This window comes from Pempheris klunzingeri, chromosome 6, assembly GCF_042242105.1.
Source record: "Pempheris klunzingeri isolate RE-2024b chromosome 6, fPemKlu1.hap1, whole genome shotgun sequence".
NCBI lineage: Eukaryota > Metazoa > Chordata > Actinopteri > Acropomatiformes > Pempheridae > Pempheris > Pempheris klunzingeri.
In genome coordinates this window covers 10890020-10911179 of record NC_092017.1, presented here as the reverse complement: position 1 = coordinate 10911179, position 21160 = coordinate 10890020, and the positions used below count along the sequence as shown (strand labels likewise).

Below are 21160 nucleotides of genomic sequence, written 5' to 3'. Positions count from 1 at the left end.
ATGCTGTTTGACGGTTGGCTCTCAAAGGAATAGCTTGACAGCTTCCTCATTTTCTTGATATTGATACCACTCTTGTCAGTACAGTAAAAACAAAGCTACAGCTGGAGGACAGGACACACAGGGAAACAGCAGGCCTGGCATCTCTAAAAAAGAAATCTGCAAGATGACATTTTTGTTATAAATTAAACAAACAAGATATGATGCGTTTAATAGTGAGCTTTCGATGTGCTGGTAGGGGGACAGAGCCAGGTTAGCTGTTTCCTGTCCTTTTGCTAAGAGCTCAGCTAATTGTGAATGTGGTATTGATCTTCTCATCTAATTCTCAGCAAAGAAGTCTACAAGCAACTATTTTCAGAAATTCCAGGGCTTCACAAATTAATTCTTGCAAGAAATGCTGTAACAGTTCTAAGTTTAGTCTAAAATCTACATTATCGTTACTTGAAAACATACCAGGACCATTACGTCTTTCAGTTTCACCAAAATCACTCCCTCACATCCTCTCTGAGCTCACTTTCATGTACAAAGGTAGGATGAGGTCACCGCTACCAGCCATCCTTTTATTATATGTACTGCATTTAGAGATGGCAATAACTTTATTTGACTTGGTGGCATGGATATGCCGTTGGGAAGGCTCTCTCCTGCAGTACAGCACAACAAATGAACAGAGTAGACTAATTATGATAAATAACGTTAAGGGAGAAGAATAAACAACTGTTATGTGTTACACAAGCTCAGCTGGGAGGATAAAACAGAGCAGAACCAGAGGAGGTGGAGGCTGTGGTGGAGAAGTCTTTTGTGAAGCAGAAGCAGAAAAACAGCAACAGTAATTATGAGCACAAAGGCCTTTAAGTAGACCAACAAAATCGGTGTGCTGAGATTTGATTTGAATGATAAGCTAGCTGTCAGCTGACACAGCACAGAGCCAGTGGCTTGCTGGGACTAGTCTATTGGGTTTTTCATAAAAGAAGAATTATGCAATCATTATTGCTGTATTATCTGATGAGGGAAGGTTCCAAAGGGCAAAAGCTCTGTAGTTACTCTGCAAGCTGTTTTTAAAAACTTCTGCTCCATAAAAAAAAAAGAGCTCCATGAAAAGAAATGTGGAATACAAACAGAGTGAGCATGTGGTAGGAAGCTTTCATGACCCCCCATGCATGCTGGTTATCAACAGCATTATTTGACAAAGATTTATTTCATGTGCCACCGGTGAGTCTGACTCTTCCCACTTATCTCTCACTGCTTCGGTTTGTTTGCTTCCCTTCAGGAATCTCCCTCATGCTGTCATAGATTTGTCATCACTCTGAGTTGATTATTTTAATTCATTCAATTTGTTTCGGTAATTCTACCATATCATTGTGGGACATTTTGTGCTTTGTAAAGTTTTGAAAATTGACAAAAGCAGCAGTAATTGTCCAATAGTATGAACAAAGACAAATATGATGCATACTATGAGGTGTGCTTTTAAATGCTGCACTAAATGTTGAAATGGGTTAAGCTTTTTGCTGTGCTTGCAGCGTTGCCACTAGAAATGACCGTGTTGATGGATCGGTCAGTCTATGACTTTGGTCTAGACTGAAATATCTCATCTATTGGATGATTGCCATGAAATTTGCCAGAGAGATTAATATCCCCCTTATATCTGATTTCAAATTTCAATTTGTTATTTCTGACCAAATACCTGCTAAAGTAATGAAATTCCCTGCCAGCCTCAGCTGTACTATGTGTTAAGTGCTGATTAGCATGCTAACATGATAAGCTAAGATGATGTACACGGTAAACCTTAATTGCTATCTACATACTGTCATTGTGAGCATGTTAGCATGCTGACGTTAGTGCTTAGCTCAGAGCAGCACTGTCCCTAAATTCTAAATATCTTACTATATGTTAAAAACATTTATTAAAATATTTAAGATAAGATAAGGTAGATGTTTAATATAAGTTAGATGAATTAGAAGTCTGAAGACTCATAATGATCTTTGCTAAGTTGTTGTACCTTTCTATCTGCCCCTGCACATACACAAACCATACATGCAACTTTTGTGTACAGACAAAATTGTTTCAGCTGCATTACTTTTTCCTGCCTAAAACCTGCACTTGTTGGAACTGCATGCTCCAGCAGTTTCTTCCAGCAAGGGAAAACAACTAAAACAACCACTAACAAAAACAATACACTTCCAGTTGACCTCCCTCACCAGCATGAATCCAAAACACAGATTTTCTTGTGCTGAATAACAGCTACCCAACGGGATAAACTCAGATTTTGCTGTGTGAGTCTCTCCTTGTGTAAAGAGTTTGTTGGGCTGGGATGCACAAATCCCCCACAGCTTACTGTACCGCTGTGCGCAAGCTACTCACCTGTGGCTCAGGAGACTCTGCCTTCAAAATATAAGTACGACATGGTGGAAAAGTAATGTGAAGGTGTCTGTAGGGATGGAGTCAGGTACTTGACTGACTGCTAGTACAGCACCTACTTTTATCTTAATTTACTGTAAGTCAGGCCATTTAAATTCTAATTCCTAAGGTGTGATTTTTTTCAAAGTCATGGTTATTTACCATTGTTGTGCGGTGATGTGAGCCCTGCAGGGGAAATACAAGTTAAACATGCATAATGAATGAACTGGATAGACTCAGTGGCTGTTGTTGTTGTTGTTGATGAGTTGATATGACATTTGACAGAGACCTATTAATTTCCCATTTGAATGCACCTCTCCACTGGCTTTCATATTCCATAAATCTGAAATGAGGATCAGATGACAACATATTCCTAATTGAAGGTTGAGGAGGGGGAAAAGATATGGTAATGAGCCTCTGAAAACAGCACCCTTTGGTCTTCAGATGCTGAAGACCAAATGCCAATCATTACAGTAAATGCCAGTCTCACAAAAGCTGTAACACTGCAAGACCTCACAGGTGGCATGCATAATTTGAAATGAAATTCCTAGAAAACACTTATTTCCCCCTGAAAAAAAACATCTAATAAAAATCCCTATTCTGTAATAACATGAATTATTCCACAGCTTTGTTGAATACTAAATTCTGATTAGTCATTTACAGCAATCTACGGTGTTTCTGTATAACAGACCGTTGCTATGGACACAACTCTGACAGCGAAAGCAATAAAATCCATTTTAAATCAATAAAATCATGTCAAATTATTGATTTCTTTAGTATGAAGGCGTACAATAATCATTATCTGGTTCGTTTTGCAATAAAGACCAGCTCGCTGTACATTATCCTTTAAAAATAATCTGGATATGGACAATAGTTTAGCTGACAGCTGTGACATTTGGTGGCTATGTTTATATAAAACATGCCATGCATACATTAATATTGTAATTGGTCCAGTGGCACCTTCTAATCTACAATCGCTTTTATGTGGTTAACATTTATGTTTCAGTCATATCAATTTTTATTGTATTTATGAGCGATGCTGCGTCAGTGCTGGTATCTGTTCAAACACAATCATTTAATTTAATCTCATCCTTTTTTTTCATACAATAACAAAAATGAATTCAGACAACTGAGCTCATCTTTCTTTTATTCTAAACTGTCTTAAAATGACCTTGTAGCAGAACTTTGCTTTTCACACACCAAACAATACATTTGTGTACACTGAGGGATAAACGTCTGCTGAACAGTAGATGCAGCTAATACTGCATCTATCAAGCATACAAAGTACAGCTCAAGGTCTGACTCTGAGGGAGACTATTTGCGTATCAGACCAGAAATGTGACAATAGGCTCATTTGCATTAAGTCCCTAAGATAAGGTTGGCATCAAGGCTGTATGAATAACTGATCTGAGATCAGTGTGATGTTATATTTATGTCCTAAGTGCTTAAAACGCTTCTGCTGTTGGAAGTTTTATTTACTTGAAAGAAAAAAGGAAGAGAGAAAGGATTTGCTTTGATACAGCAGAGTTAAAGCAGTGGCTGAATAGATATTTCAAGTATTTGATCAACAGATAGTTAATCAAAGAGAAATGTGACAATCGCTTTATTGTTCAATACATTTAGCAACTGGTGGTATCAAACTTTTGCTGGTTTAAGCACTTGAAATTATTAAAATTTGTTCACTGGTCACTATCATATGATTTATTTCAGGGGTTTCATCTGAGCTTTTTACTCTTGATAACTCTTGATTAATCATCTGTGATGACCATGTGTCATAATATTTCACAATTTAGAGACAAAAGGATTCTTGATGTGCGAGACACAAATGTAATGACCATTCTTCATCAACATATTCATTGCCTACAAAAGCAATGTGAGCATATCATGGAAACTGCAGGTGTTGAATGCTGACAAATTAGTGAGTCTTTGTTAAAAAGAGCAGGAGCTCACGCTGTACAAGCACACAGAGCAGTAGATCCCCACTGGACTATGAACAGGAAGAAATATAAAAAGTGAAAGAATGTGTTCGTGAGAAATGACATGAGCAGTGAAAATGAGTGAACTGGCATGTAGCCATGAGGTGTGTTGGGACTTCAGCTGTATTTCATAAGAAACAAGAGATAGTCTTCCACATGAATCCACAGATTCATCTTTGCAGAAACAACAACAAAAAAAGAATTAATGCAAGTTAATCATACTACGTATTCTTCTTTGAGGCATAAAGTCCATACAGCACGCTCTATGGGATATGCATCATGCAAACGCACTTGGGACACTACTTTCATGGCAGTGGCAATAAACACTAATTAAAGAATTGAAAAGTTGCAGCTCATTAAAAAAAACTAAGCTGGTTGTGTTGTCCCTGTAGCAGCCACATAAACCATAAAACTCCAATCAAGTTTCACTTCAGCTCTGCGATTCATCAGGCTCTGGCCAAAAGGGGAATTTACCGGAGCATAAACAGCTCCATTACAATAATCAGATGGGAAAACATAATCTAAACTATTTCTTTATAGAGAAATAGAGTTTTTGGTGGCTTATTTATTAACTTAAATTTCATGCAAAGGAAACAAGAAAGTGTGAAATTCGTTAAATTATGCGGTCAGGCTGCAACCAAATAGCTTTAACAGCTTTAACAGAGGAATTTGCTTCAATTTCAATATTATTCCAAGATATAAAAAATAAGATAGTTAGAAAGAAATGAGAAGATGCTTTAATTTTCCAGTTGTTTCAGTGATTTGTGTTCCCGTGTTCCTCTTGAGTTGCAGTAACCCTGTTCAGTCATATCTCCACCTGCACGTCTGTCTTGTATTATTGTGCTCTGCCTTCATTGGCTGCTGCTGTAAGTCACTGCTACACGTCTACTTGTCTGCCATAACGAGGAGGTCAAGTTCCGCTCCGTATGTGTATTGAGCGTTGCAGACTTCACTTTTCATGAAATTTGGTTTGTTAAAGCCGTGACAAACTGAGCATGATACTGAATGAATATAATATAATAGAATGTGACTCTAAATTGCCCTTAGGTGTGAGTGAGAATGGTTGTCTGTCTCTCTGTGTCAGCCCTGTGATTGATTGGCGGCCACTCCAGGGTGTACCCCGCCTCTCATCCAGTGTCAGCTGGAACTGGCTCTAGTTTCTTTTAATTAGTTTTCTACATATAACCCTGTGTGTTTCCAGTGTTCCTTGTAAGTTCATAGTCTATGTAGCTGTGTTTGTAGCTGTTATATTTTTCACCTCATGGTTCAAAACTAATAAATAATAATTATCTTCAGTACCTGTCACCATCCTGTGCTTTTGCTTTTGGGTCCACCTGCCCGCAAACTGTGACAGTCTGCATTTCCTCTGGGTGCTTTCCTCCCACAGTCAAAAGAAACGCAGGTCAGGTGAATCAGAAACAGAAAATTACCCATAGGTTTGAATATTATTCTGAATGTCTGTTTGTGTTAGCCGTGTGTGGTCACTGTGTCCCACTGTGTTCTGGGACAGGCTAAAGGCATTAATTTAATAGTATGCCTGCTGACATGTGGCTAAAATGTGCTGCAAACAACAAGTCAAAGCTTTCAACAGTTAATAACTTTCACTTGAGCCTCTCTCTTTTCTAGCCCCAAGGAGCAGTGCAACTCAAAGCAGCTGAACAGCAAGTGTGATGTTTTTTAGATTAAAATGGAGGTATCTAAATGCAAGAAAATTATATAAATGTAATAACAAATCTAAATGAAAACAAATTAAAGAAGATTCAATTTTAATTTAAAGATTAAAATGGAGGTTAGTTATAGTTGATCATTTCAATTGTGGTTGCAATGTATTTAAGCCAATTATTTCCTGAGGAGCCACAGAACTTCAGTTTGTGAGAAGAATTTCAACCAAGACAGACTTAAAGAACAGTCACATTCATTCATTTGACGTGTGCTCGCAATGAAAACAATTTCAAGGATATATAGGTTCTTTAGTTCCCCTATATTGACGTCATCTTATGGAGGATGGGTTGAACAGAATAACCCCCGAGGGTCAAATCAACTGGACTGAAATGCCGACTGACAGAAGCAACGAGAGGAACAGTTTTAAACTTTGACAGAAACGAGATGATTGGCTCACGGTGGTCAGGGCGAAATCTTATTCCATTAACTGAAGGAGTGAACACCCGCAGCCAGCTGATTGAGTGGGAAGCGGAAAAAAGAGAGTGACAGAGAGCCAGAGGGAGAGAGAAAGCAAAGCAGAGCGAGCATGAAGATGAAGTCAGTCTTCCTGAGTGAACCTTCAAGAAACTTCATTTTAATTCACCTGTACGACGGAAACCTATGCTTACCTGCTTTTGATCCTCTTGGGGTTCATTGGTGTGGTTAATTCAAGTATGCTCTGACAATCTGATTACACTCTGTTGAATGAAAGATGGATCAGCTAAAACTAAAGTGAACAAGGGACTGGTGAGGAGACTCATTAGAAAGTTTGGACTTACATTCACATGACTCATGTGGATGCTCATGTTACCCTGGATGTTTAGGCAATAATTTGCAAATGTGATAGTATAAAAGAGCTAATCTTTAGGCGACACTTTCTGACCTAACTAACAGGCATTTCTCATAGACATTTTGGCCAGCAGAGCAAGTGTAACAGATAACATTAATGCTCGCTCAGCTTTATTATCTGTGCCAGTAAACAATGTCAATGAGCCAGCATGAACAATAGTGAGGCCCTGGCAATGCCGCAATGGCTTTTGCTAAATGGAATCCAGCCATTATTAATGTTGCACCTGCATTAGACAAGACAAAATATTGTGCTTTGAGAAAGGCCCATGCAGTTTTCTGTCTCTTCTTTTATGTCTCTCTCTTTGTTCAAAACAGGCCTTTTCATGTGTAGAGTTAATTTGTGTTTTTTTCAATAGATTTTTGGACAAATCGCATATAGCCAAACTGGTGCCACTTCTGTCAGTGTGCACTGATTATGTTTGTTGATGTTTCAGGTATTCAAAACTTCTCTCGCCCAAACTGTGATGATGGGATTCTTCTGTTGTTAACCAGCCTCCGTCACCCAGCAACCTCAACTATGTGTGAATGTTTTTGTATGATGTCTAGAGGTCATCTATTCTGTTTGTATGCACCTCCACTGGCAATTTGTTTTTCTTTTGAATTATTTGACTCAGTCCCATGCAGAGCAGAGTCCTTGCTCAGGGCTTGCCCGCAAAAATGCGTCTTCTCATACCTCAATGAGAATGTCTAGGAATGAACCCTGATAGAGCTTGAGGGGTGTGGCTCAAAAAGACCATCTGGGTTTTGTAGACTTTGCAGGTCTGCCAGCATTCACTGGGAGGGCTCTCACTTAAAAACACATTAAACTGAAGAGAATTTTGTCCTCCGGAAATATGCAAATTGCGATGGACAAAATGTAGAAACACCTTTTCATTTGATTCTGTTAAAAACACCACCACCACAGTCTTAAAAAACACCACAGAGACAAACTAAAATAGACTTATTAGATCAGTCAGGTGGGCAGAGTCCAGGTGGTGGGGTGGCCGGACACACCGGAGCACCCCAGAGCTATGTTTTGAGCCCTCTGTTGTACTGCCTGTACACCAGTGGTTCTCAAACTTTTTCTGTCAGGCCCCCCTTTGAAGGAAGAAAAAATTTCCAGCCCCCTGTGCTAAAAACACACAAAAACAAGTTGTGAGGGCCCAGGTCACTGTATCACTGTACTCAAAACAATAACAAAGAAGGTTCAATATGCAGCTAGTTTTTTTAAGGAAACAGGACAGGCAGCTGAATCCACGCAAAATGTGATACTGAATTTCACTACTGGTCAGCTGTTCCTTAGATGATATCTGGCAATGAATGGCGTTAAACTACCAGCAGTACAGTAGTAAAAATCTGTATCACATTTTGCGTGGATTCAGCTGTCTGTCCAGTTTCCTTAAATAAACACGTGTTCAACAAGTTCAAGCATCGAAACGTCGTTACCACGACATTTTCTTTTGGAGACGCCCCTCCTCCAAGAGACATGTGCCCAGGTTCCTCACGGGGCCCTGTACACATCTATGGATGGATGGGTGTGTTCTTTTAGACATGGTTATCTTATAAGGCAGGCTCTAATAGAACCTCCCCGATCCCCTCCACAGGGCAGAGGAGGAAGCTCTGCAGCTCGGAGAAGAGCAGGCCAGAACCTCTGCTCACCCTAGCAGGAGGTCAGCTGCTTCACGCAGGAGTCCCTTAGCAGAGTGCTGTAGTCCGCAGTGGACTCGGCCTCTGTGGACGCAGCTGGCCTCCAGCTAGGAGGAGAGCAGGTGCTCGCTCCAGGCTGCTGTACCATCAGCTGCCTGCTCCAGGCTGCTGCAGTATCAGCTGTCTGAAGCAGATGCTCAGATTGACTCCCCTCTGAGCCTCAGAGCTTCCAGGCTCTCTGCCCTGCCAGGGATCTGAAGCTGGAAGCTCACCACAGGTCCTATTTACAAACTTCTGTCACAACATGCTGTCAGAACAGGTGATGTCATCTATGAGGTCACAGCACTGACGTTGCACATGATGATGTTACAGAAGATGACCAATAATGGAATAATGGAACTTTCTCGTTGCATTTACAGCCTGACAGTAGAGAAATCTACTTTTCCAAAGTAAAAGACTTTTCTGTCCATTCAAGGCCGCCTTGACTCGTTTTCGTCGCGCTGCCTCTGTTGGTGTGCCGCCTGCGTCATCCCATCTTCGTATTGACATTTCAAGAATGAATTTTTATCTGGACTCAGGGCTTGGTTTGAAGCCTTGAGTCCCTTTTTAAGGGCGTCGCCATATTGTTTTCATGGCATCTTGGTTTTTTAGCACCAGAAGAGACAAACTGCTGGAACTGAGGAAACAGGACAGGCAGCTGAATCCACGCAAAATGTGATACAGAATTTTACTACTGTACTGCTGGTAGTTTAACGCCATTCATCACCAGATATCATCTAAGGAACAGCTGACCAGTCAGACAAAATGAAAAGACCCTGTCAATCACACCCAGTATCATTACCATCAACTTTCTAAGAACCCAGTGGAGCCTACAGGAAGTCAGTGCACCTTTATATAGAGCCAGGCTAGCTGTTTCCCCCTGTTTCCAGTCTTTGTGCTAAGCTAAGCTAAGCAGCTGCTGACCCCAGCGTAATTGTAGTCTCATCAGCAACTGCAGCCAGTTTGTCCCGCAGGGTGATGGACAGTCCGCCTTGAAAATGGATTTCTAAGTAGATCTGTGACCAAATTAACATCTTCTCCTCCGTCAGCCTTTGTGGGTTAAAAAAAAAAATGCTATTAATACTTACGATTATTGTAATGAATGGATGACACTGGGAGTGATGCATCCTGACGCTTCACTATCTTTGATACCATGTAAGTGTTATGGGTAATGGTTGCTAGGCAGAGAGAGAGAGCGGGAATACATGGCGGTTCAGTTGTACATACGTTGATGAGGGTTCAGTAAAGGCACGACAAAGAGTCACGGAGTCGGTGTAATTCATTTTATGTCCGTAAGCGGAGTCTACAGACATTACAATTATGATAAAGTTTTAGCTTGTGCAGGCCGCTACAGATAAGAATCGCTAGCTTTGGCTAAACTCTCTGACCAGCCAATCAGAGGACGTGAAAATACTGACGTCATCGTACGCCTGCTAGAAGGCCCTGGGGTCACCAACTCGAAATCTGATTGGTTAAAGCAACAGTTTCATTGTGATGTATTTTAAGCTATGGGCGCCTGCACTTTTGATTCTGAAGGCCTCAGGGTAGATTTCTTTGACCCTGGCAACACATGATGGCTGAAATATGATTGGATAAAAGCTCTAATATAGACATACACTGCTGGAAGCACCCCAGCCCAGAGACACAGAGACGCGCTATGAAATGAAAAGCATAGACTATTAGGAATAATAGTCAAAGATTAATGGGAAAATATTAAAACGTAAATCAGTGATTCTGAGTTTAGGCCAGCAGAGAAGGCCTTGCTGGCCCTGGCCCACTGTATCACTGCACTCCTAACAATAACAAAGAAAGTGCAGGTATCTACGTTACCGTCGTCCCACTTTCTCTTCTTTGAATCTGAAGCGTCTCCTGTTTTTATTTTCGACCCTGTGATATATTTATCCATTTTGCAAACTTGGACTGTCTCTCTCTCTCTCTGTCAAATCACCATAGAAGCGCTTTTTGTTTGGTGTGTCACCTGAAAATGAGTCCGAGTCGTCCGAAGTCAAATATTAGTTCCGCGTGCTACATTTTCCCGAAAAAAGAACAAAAAACAGGAGCGGTCACGCGCCCCCCTGTCACTCCCCCCACGCCCCCCTGGGTGGGGCGCGCCCCACAGTTTGAGAACCACTGCTGTACACAAACAGTATAGCCACTTTCAACACCATCATCATGTTTGCTGATGACACAGCATTGCCATGCTGGGCAACAATGACAAGGCCTTCCTGAAGAAAGTAGAGGACCTGACCTGCTGGTGTCAGGACAACAACCTACCCCTGAACATCAGCAAAGCTGTAGAGCTGACAGTGGGATTTGGGAAGAAGCAGGGGGAGAACTGTGCCTCGCTTAATATCAGCAGGTTAGGGTTGGACAGCTTTAGGTACCTTGGTGTCCACATCATGAAAGGTCTTACCTGGAGAAAGGCAATACAGAGGCTGTTTCCACTGAGAAGCCAAAGGGAATTCTGGGTATCTCCTCAAATACAAAAGAATTTCTACTCGTACACCATCAAGAGCATCCTGATGATGATTAACCTTATATGATTACATGTGACAAAACTTGAAATGGCACATAATTGCCAAAGTTATATTGTTGCACTTATCCAAAGCATTAACATCTATACTTTAAGGCTGATCATGAATTAAATTGGCAACAAGAAAAGTTAAAAATGTGGGGGGTTTTTTTCAGTTTTTGGTAATGGCATAAAGAGAGTAAAACACTGCATGTAGTCCTGATAAAAACAATAATTAACCTAACATCGTTTAACTCGAGGAAACACAACAATACCTCATGTTGTGATAAATGGTAAAAAAGAAATTTTAACACCTGAAGCATGGAAATCGCCAAATATAGCTGCCAAACAAAGTGAATATCAGCTCCAATTCAATTGTTGTTTATTTTTCCTCCTTTTGAAAAGATGAATGTTTATAGCATGAAATTGTATTCCACAGTTCACTGCAATGTAAGATACCACAGATAAGACACAACAAATGTAGATTCAGTCTGAAACTTTTAATTTACAGGTTGTGAATCTTCTGCCAGAGAAGATTTTTTAATGTATTAATCTTAGCGTTGACTGAAAAGTTTAGTTTTAGGCCACTGGAATTACATGCCGGGATCACAGTTGTCACAAATACACTTTTTTGAGTGGCACACAAATTATATCGAATTAATGAAATCTGAAAAACATGGTGTTAGATATTGACATATGTGTTCGAGGACTATTTGGGGAATCTTTCCTCAATGCCTCCTTGAGACCTAAATACAGCAGCTGTTCAGTGGCCCTGAAACATGATCATGTCAGTCTGCCTCAACTCACCAGAGCCAACTACACTTCACAGCTTTATATGTAATCAAATACCAAAACTTTCACGCAACTATTATTGTAAGATAGGCCATCTTATATGTGTACTTTGGTCTTGTAAAGTTTCCTGCAACAGCTGATTTTAATTGTGGAAATGCCTAATCTGTGTACACTGTGCCAAAGCACAGAGATAACCAGACTGAGGAGGCCAAACAACAAGAGCAATCTTCTCAGCTCTGCTTGTTTGGCTGGCAGTATCTGGAATAGAGTGATTTCTGTTGATATGGATTATTAACTGCAAATGTGATATTTAAGATGCAGCTTTAGGGGAACTGGCAATAATTTATTACAGATTAGTCATTATTTAGACAAGGGTGGCCTTACATGACTGAGAGAATTGGAGAGGAAATCAGAGTGGAACACAGCTTCCATCTGCTGGTTAAGAGCTGTAAGTACACTTCAAGCTTTGGATCAAGAGTCATGGATATTTTCATAAATGCTGATGTGCTGTGTACTCGAAGGCTATGACTTTAAATTTCATGACTGCAGTGTAACGCTGCTAAAGTACAACAACATAACAACAACAACATGCATGTAATTTAGCAACGGTGGAGATTATGGGGCGTTTCCATTACGTGTTCTCGACACTATTCTGGTCCAGATTTGTGTTCATTTTTCAAAAAATGGCAGAATCCACCTGGATCATTTTGTTTGAGGATTTTTCACACGTCCCAACCTGAACACATCCTCTCACTAATCTGTATCTTCTGTTTCAATATTACAAGGATTTACTTGAGGCTCTGTGACATTTCAAGCTACTCTTTTTATGATGGGGAAGACAAATATTCTCTCTACAAAATGGACAAGATTGCAGGAAGAGACGACACAGGAATCTGAACACCATGTAGTCTGCTGATATGATGATGTTTTCCTGGAGATAATTCTATTAATACTAAAACAGCAGCAGTCCAGACAATCTTGAAATTGAGGTAGTCGAAGAGGCAACTCAGCTCACAGCAGTGACTTAGATTACAAAGACGGACAAGATTGCTCCGCTGGGCCGACTGCAACAAAACTGCAAAAATCACAGTGTGTGATCAGATTGTTTTGGAGGCCGTTTTTGGATGGCAAAATTAATCTTCAATATGTCAACATTGGTTAATTATTTCCAATCATTCCTGCCCTTATCTTATCCTGCAACTCGTGCAATGCGCAGCAAGAGACCTTGTGCTGGAGAAAATTGTCTTGACGGCCTTCTGAGAACAACCTGCTGAGTAGGGGGAAGCCACATCCTGGATTTGGCTCTGCACAAAGTGTGGTGGAAGAAGTGCTCAGATCTTTTATTAAAGGTAAAGTAACAATGCCACCTGGTGTTAATACTGTTACAAGTAAAACTCATGCATTCAAAAGTTTACTCGAGTAAAAGTGCAAAAGTGTTATATCAACATATACTTGTAGTACCAATATGCAGTATGAAATGCATTTCAGAATAATGTATGTTACATTATGGGATTAGAATTATTGATGCGCTGATCTGTAGGCATCACTTTAATGATGCAACTGGTAAAAAGTAAAAAGTACAATATTTGCCTCTGAAATGTGGTGGAGTAGAAGTAAAAAGTAGCATGGAAGGGAATTACTACTAAGCACTAAGCAAGAGTAAATGTACTTAGTTACTTCTGTCCACTGCAAATCAACCAGCTGCCATAAACCAGCTGGAATCAAATAAAATCTATTGTAAAATGAAATTATTGTGAATTTGACATATGTTCAAGTTTAATCGGTTATGGTAGTAGATTATCAGCTATGTTTGGCTATATTTGAGCAAATTTTAGGTGAGAGGCACTTTTAAAATTCCTATGGTGCAGATCGAGTCTGAGATTTCCATAAAAAAAATATTCTGTTTAGTCCTTAGAGGCTGAAGCAAGGTTGGCGTAATCACAGTTTAGCATATGATTATTAAGACAGCTCGTTACAGTAAGCCCAAACTCAAAAGAGCCCAAAGAGCCAGTTCTCTTCCCTCTCTCTCCTAATGTCTACATTCATGTTCTAATTGAAATTAAAAATGTGGGTTGTGGTGCTCACATGCTTAAATAGCTCGCGTGCTTTTAAATTAATCTCTGTCTGATGGTTATTTAAACAGAATTCATAAGACCCACAATCATTTCTAGGTGCAGCCTGTTTCTTCTTCATCAACTCAAACTATGAAAAAAGTGGGATTTCAGTTTATTCTCTTGATCACATTAAACAAAGCTCAGTCCTTTGATGGCTGCAAAATGACAGTTCAGGAAAGGACATGCTGGAGTGTTCTTCAGTGGAGAAGCTCTGATCGATGTTGCAGAGCTCTAAACTACTTATAGACCACAGACCAAGTTCAGGAGAAAGGTGGCGCACACAAACTCCACAGTTCAGCCTGCTCTTATCACATCTTATCAGCCTGTTAAGTCAGTGGTCCATAAAACCGTCTCCAGTGTGATATGCCATCATCACATCACACCCTAATTTTCTTGAACAACACCTTACAGTTGAACAAGCATGCTTTGCAATGCATAACCACAATGCAATGGCGAATTAGGCACCAGGGGACACCTCCAACTCTTACCGCTTATTAAACCACCACTACATTTTCAGAACTCCACCATGCCAGCCCAAGCAGATAGGAAGCTTCCCCTTAGCAGCAAAGTATCGCACATTTTGTTTTGTCGAGTTCTACATTCGCTCACTGACTTCACCTCCTAACTAGATGGCACATGGCAACTTAAATTGTGTGTGTTCACGTTCACCGTATGCTTTTCGTGCTCATGTGCTGTATTTGCACAATATGCAAGTGAGTTACAGGAGAATAATGTTGAATTTGGGTAATTAGGAAGTGTGTGTGTGTGAGCATGTCTGCCTGCCTGTCTTGACTGTATGTCTACAAGTGCACACAGAATGCAAATTGACTCCCTTAGCTGTCTTTGTCTCCCTCTGGGCCTTCCAGACTTTCCAAGCTGAACAGATCAAGCCAGACTGCCTCCCTCTCAGGGTCCAGACTGGTTAACAAGCAGCAGAATAAACGCCAGCCACTTAAATTGTATGTAACTTTTTAGTTTGCACTAATAGTGTGACCTTTATTGATTTCTTGTCTCTGCCTTCAGCTTGGCGAAACACTAATGGCATTGGTCAATAAAAAACCATGAAGTGGAAGTTCTCAATACCCCTCCCCCTGTGTTGACCACATCCCTAAAAATAGCCACTCAACCTCCCTCAGAGTCTGGTGAGCCAGTGCCATGGCAGCTCAGTACTCTTATTCAATATGAGCTGCACTGCGCCCCTGTTTGTTTCCTCACTACAGATGTAAGAGGGCTATCATGCTGAGCCATCCGCCAAACACACAATCTACTTTGACTCCTGTCCCTGCCAACTCCCATTCAGATGGCCAGCCACATTCAGTGAGTACCCTGCCTCTTTTAATCAATACATTTATAACACGATGAACGAAGCATAAAATAACACTGCGACTTGGGTGCTCAAATCGAAAACAAACAGCAGTTTCAGCAACTGCATCTTGCACGGCACTCTGGGACCTACCGCTTCAAAGAATTACATTCACATTTCTAAAGAACTAGTTTACAATAAAAAATGCCCTGTGTCTGTGGAGCTGCCACCCACTGTTTTATTGACCGGTAATGTCAATGTGTACCCCGGCCTGCTGATGTCTTTTCCCTCTACACTTGCACTTATTGAGCTTTGCAGAAAGAAATTTTATGAGCAGAGTTCAATAGAGCTGAAATTATCCCCACTTCCCTCCAAGTGAAAACAACCATCTCCTCTGGACAGGTTGGGTCTTTCGCCAAACTTCTCACCCCTGAACTTTGCAGACCAATCTGCTCCTACTGCATTCCAAGGCCCTTTGGAGTTGAGCCTTCCCTTGCTTTTCAGGTAGGCTGCTGAATTCAGAGCAACGGAGGCAGCTGAAGGCGATTCTGTCACACAGTGATGCAGCCATTCGTAAGGCAAAGTTCGGAGAGGGGACCCCCACGGTGCCGCTCCTCCACAGACAGAGAAGCAGCAGCAGCCGGCAGCAGTATTGATTCACCTTGCAGCCTTGAGCCTGCTGTCACAGACAGTGTATATCACTTTATTTAATCCACTGTTAAATAGGCTGTAATTAGAAATCTGTCCAGCTGACGTGTTTTAGTTAAAGGGTTTAAGAGTTTGTTGCTAAGTTGCAAGTCAAACTGTTTTTCTCCTTTCAGTTACAGTTGAATGAGATTTTTTTTTTTTTTTTGGTGACGGATTTGGATCTGAGTGCTACTGACAGTGTCTGCAAAGAGAAGGCAAATGATGCAAATAAACTCTCTCTTGGGGGATTAGCCTGCGTGCTATTTGAAAAGTACTTACAGTAAGTCTCCTAATTGTGGTTAATGTTTGCAGGTCCCTTGACTCAATCTAATGACAGATTGCAGATAGCAGTACCATTTACTTACAACAGTGCACTTGCAGCAGCATTAACTGTGCAAAATACATGGTTACCCATACTAGCAACAGAGACACGTGCCTGCTTGTTCTGTGTTTGTACTTTTATATAGAGGAGCATATTTCACCACTATGACAATTTATTTCATGACAAAAACGAGTTTTTAATAAATCTCACAGCAATCGACTATTTAAGTCTGTGTCTGTGTTTATGGTAAGATAAGACACTTTAACAATATATTGTTGTTCTCTTGAAAACTTTAGCATGCATGCCCACCTGTAAGACAAAATCTACAAAAAGAGCTAAAAAAAGCACTGCTGAATTTCAGGAGAGGGGCCAAAAGGCCTGTATTGATCGCTCTCCCTCTCTAATACAAATAGACAGTGCAGGTGAAGCAGAATGTGTGATACAATGAAGCCAGAAAAGCTTCTGGATTAACAATGTCTCAGTACTGTGGTTTATTTTGCATTTTGTAATATACGTTTTTTGAGAAATACACATGAGAATTCAACCTCAGTTCAGTGCTCAAAAGGGGCTTGATAGACCCATATGGATCTACACAGCAGTTTTGATCATTTTGTCTTGGGAACTGATGGGTTACTACTAAATGTTTTGTGTTTAGCAGCAGAAGAAGTGACCAATTACTCAAACACTGTAGTCAAGCAAAGTCGAGGTATACTTTTTTTTCGGCAACTTTGTGAGACTTAAAAATGTGCTTCGCCACAAATTTCAAACTATTTGACTTCATTTATCTACAAAAGTTTCTGCAGCGTTCCAAATAAATTTTATCCAACCACAGCAGTAACTTTACATAATATGTCAGCATTTTACTTTACTTAACTACAGTCAGCCTCAGCATACAACTTACACTGAAACACTGCTGTCAAGTGTAGTACGACTATAATGTTCACACCACTGCCAATAGTTTAAGTTTAAATGAAGGGCTTTTACTTGCGATGGGCTTTTTAGTGGGAGACGTTTTGACATGTCACAGCAGGAGCCACACAGGTGCACATGATAAACTGGATGGTGGCTGTCATGGCTTCCTGGGACTCTTAAATAGAAAGGAACCATCTGACATTAATGTTATTAGTGACACCTGCGCTTTTCCTGTCAAAGTGTCTGCTGTGAAAAAAAAAAAAGGCCTGTGGAGTATTTTCCAATGGGCTGTTTTTTTTTTTTTAGTAGCATTTGCCCTACTTCTTCCACCAAAGAGAGCATTTTACAAACATGCTCAGTCATGTTCAAAAAAAAAAAAAAAGAAGCTGCTCACATTTCCACAAATACTTGGCAGCCCATTGGCCGAGCTGCCTCTCCTGGGCTGGAGTACTTCATTAATGACACTGGGTGTCGCTCCAGAGTGTCTAATATCGCTCCTGTGCGCTGACTCCGCCACCATCAACCCCCCCTCTGCCTTGTACAGTGTGCGTGTTGTGTGTGTGTGTGTGTGTGTGTGTGTGTGTGTGTGTGTGTGTGTGTGTGTGTGTGTGTGTGTGTGTGTGTGTGTGTTGTGTGTGTGTCGGATAGAAAGTCAGCCTGGTTTCCAGCTGAGTGCTTGCTCTCTCACAGTGTGTGTGTGTGTTGTCATTATTATCCACTCTGCTCCCAGCTCAGAATGGCCAGATTCACTCAGACTGAAACAAGAAGGCAGCACCATCCACAGCAGCCCCAGCCCGCTCACTCCAGCCTGGTTTTCACCGGACCGGGGGCACCACCGACCCAACAACCACTACTACTTATCCCACATCAGCACCAGTACCCTCAGATCACATTCCCGAAACCCATGAACGGGTCAGAACCCATTTCAATTCATCCGGAGAGCGGCAACATGAAAGACCAAGATGCCATTAAGCTGTTTATCGGGCAGATACCGCGGAACTTGGAGGAAAAAGACCTGAAACCCCTGTTTGAACAGTTTGGGAAAATCCACGAACTGACAGTTCTCAAGGACCGATACACCGGCATGCACAAAGGTAACGTGTCGCCCCTTAAATGGCTGCGAGGCCCATAAATATCTTAATAATTGCTTATTATTACCTGCACCTTTGCAACTCATGTGTGCCGAAACAGTGACGCGAAAAAAATGCGGATATTTCTCACTTTTAAAATTTTTATTTTTTTTTTATCTTATGCTATTTTATGTCACACCTTATCAAGCTTAATCCTGATATATCAGTCTACTACTCTCAACACTTGGTAAAATGTGCCTCGCTGCTTGCACATTTCCATCTAACCTCCATGAGCTTTGTCATTTTGTCCCAGTTATGCATTCTCTGTTTTAAAAAAACAAAAAAAGAAAGAAAGAGAAAAGGACAAGTTATATTTCTGAGAATTTCCATCTCCATCCTGACAATCCCACATTGTTGATTACACGGACAACCAAAATGGGAGATTTACAAACATTACGCGCGTTCCTCCAGCATCACGAATGATCCGGTGCCGTACCGTGCTGGCCGTGTTCTCTGTTTTATTGCAATTGAACGGTATTTTCTTAACAAGGTCTTAAGTGGGGCAGCGGCGCTTGGAAAGGATGCATTTTTAACGAGCTTTCCCTTGCCAGTCCCGTCTTGTGCGGAGGGGCGGCATCATTTATTCATCCATATGCTTTCTTTAACATCTCCCCATGTGCGAATGGGGCTGGGTGCAAACCCGACACGGCGAAATCAGTTCAGCACCACAGTGTCTCCAAAGGGCGCGAGAACTGTCGCAAGATGACGGCCGCTGCCACGCAGAGAGCGGGCGGTGATGCCGCGCCGGCTCTGCTGAAATGGGAGGCTGAGGGAGTAAATCCACTCAGCTCACTGCACGCTGTGACAACTTCCACCTTCCATAATGAAGTTGGTTATCAAGGATGTACGGTGTGCATCACTGCCTGGGTGGGAAAACCATTTCACAGTACGTGGTCCCCCTTCACAGTCGATCCACGCAGCGCAGACGTCATCATCATCATCATCATCATCATCACCATCATCATCACCAACTTTAATTTTGTTGATTGCATTACATTTGTGTTTGCACTCAGACAGCTGCAGCACGAACGTCTCTCCTGTTGAGAAGTGCAGGGTTGTAGATTCAGTGACATCAGGAGCCCTCCATGATAATAGTGACCAGCATTGTAATCATCACTGGGCCGGTACACTGTTGATACTGTTGTTGTTGTCAGAGACATGCTCCGTTCTCTTGCAACTTTAAAAACACGCTTTAATGTTTTAAAATGTGCTTCCATCTCAGTGTTTCTGAAAGTGCCCCATCTATGTCACAGGTCAAACCCACTACTGACATTTTGTCACAGTTTTAGTGAAAAAGCTTCTTTCTACATTCAGTCCCAGTCCTTTGGATTCCTCATGTTGCTCTGCTGCAGAGCAGATGTTGATATGTGAAGGATGTTAGTATAGGAGATAAGCCTTTTATTGCAGTGACATTTAGAAAAGACAAACGACAATCTGTCACAATAATTTAAATGCCATTTGCAAACATTGCAAACAGTGTCATGTCTTCTATGACATATAGAATCACCATCAAAAGATATTGAATTTGTTACCGTCACAGAGGTTGTCCACAACTGTCATAAAGCCCTTGCATTGGGGCCGTATCAAAAGTAGAGTGATATTTCTTCCTTATACAGCTAATTCATTAATACAGATTGACAGCTCAGTATTGATAGCATAGTTATAATGACAGAAGACACAGTGTTGCAGCAAAAAAGTAATTACAAATAAGATTATGATAAATCAAATGAGAGTAACGGAAACAAATATCAAGAAAGATTCAGAAGATAAAAAGAAAAAAAGAAGATAAAAAGGATTTGGAAGTGGATGTATTATTAGATTATGGCAACTATCTGCCACATATTTCATGAAGCCACGTGCCTGGATGCCAAACGCCCCTGATTCGACAGTTGATATTTTCACTGTGTAGAGGAGAAGACGTGTAGCACTCACTTGGCATTGGTTTCAGTGTGCATGTGTGTGCATTCATATACTAAAATGTCATTGCCCTGTGTTGCATAATGATTGCAGTGTTTAGCTCTGGAGTGATTGTCGCCTGATCGTGGTGTCAGGACAATTTAGGCACTCAGATGTATTTCAATAGAGCTTTCACTGAGCTGCATATAATTCAACCAAAACATACAGAACAATTACAACTGTCTGTTGTCGTATTCAGTAGTTTATTATCAGTAGAAGTTTAGCATAAATATGGAGAATTATTTGCTCACCTAGATTGTTTTTTTTTTTTTACATTTAAAAAGTTTCTTGCCTGTTTAGTTTATATTTTTATAATAACTAGCATCAGTTGTTACATCATTTATGCTCTTGTGGTGAAGTTAAACAACTGAAAAAAAACTATGAAATTTGAAGCGAGATGTGCTGTTTGTATTTAGTGAAAGTTTCTCAGTTCAGTTTGAAATGCAAAACTCAAATTCTAAAGAGCTTTGTAACAAAGTGAAATCCCCTTTTTTATAAAGTTGCGTGAAATAGAAAAACTTTTATATCCATTGCATGCCAATCACAAGTTTTTTTTCTTAGTTTATTCAGTTTAATAAACAGCAAAAAACTTAAAACACTGGCTTGTTTGAATGCAGCCAAATTGCTCTCTGATCTGCGTAAACAATATAAAAACTTAATCCTAAATGTATTTAAGTGAATTTGTACCTTTTTAATCATTAACTTAAAAACGACTAATGCATTTTAGATAAGTACTGTTCAGTCAAATGGCTTAAAATGTAATGAATCCTGGCCACACAATTAACAATACATAATCAAACTCTAATATGTCAATGATCTCTGATGAGGTTATTTTATAGTTAATCATGTT

At 40.6% G+C, this 21160-nt stretch overlaps 1 protein-coding gene across 3 annotated transcripts in view; it reads left to right on the top strand.

Moving 5' to 3' along the window:
- The first annotated feature begins 17960 nt into the window (after positions 1–17960).
- Positions 17961–21160, top strand: part of celf5a (cugbp, Elav-like family member 5a) — a 178608-nt gene continuing 175408 nt past the window's right edge. For all 3 annotated transcript variants that reach the window (XM_070832952.1, XM_070832951.1, XM_070832950.1), the window contains exon 1: positions 17961–18318. In XM_070832952.1, the coding sequence (XP_070689053.1) occupies positions 17961–18318 (358 nt within the window). The remainder of the gene's footprint in view (positions 18319–21160) is intronic.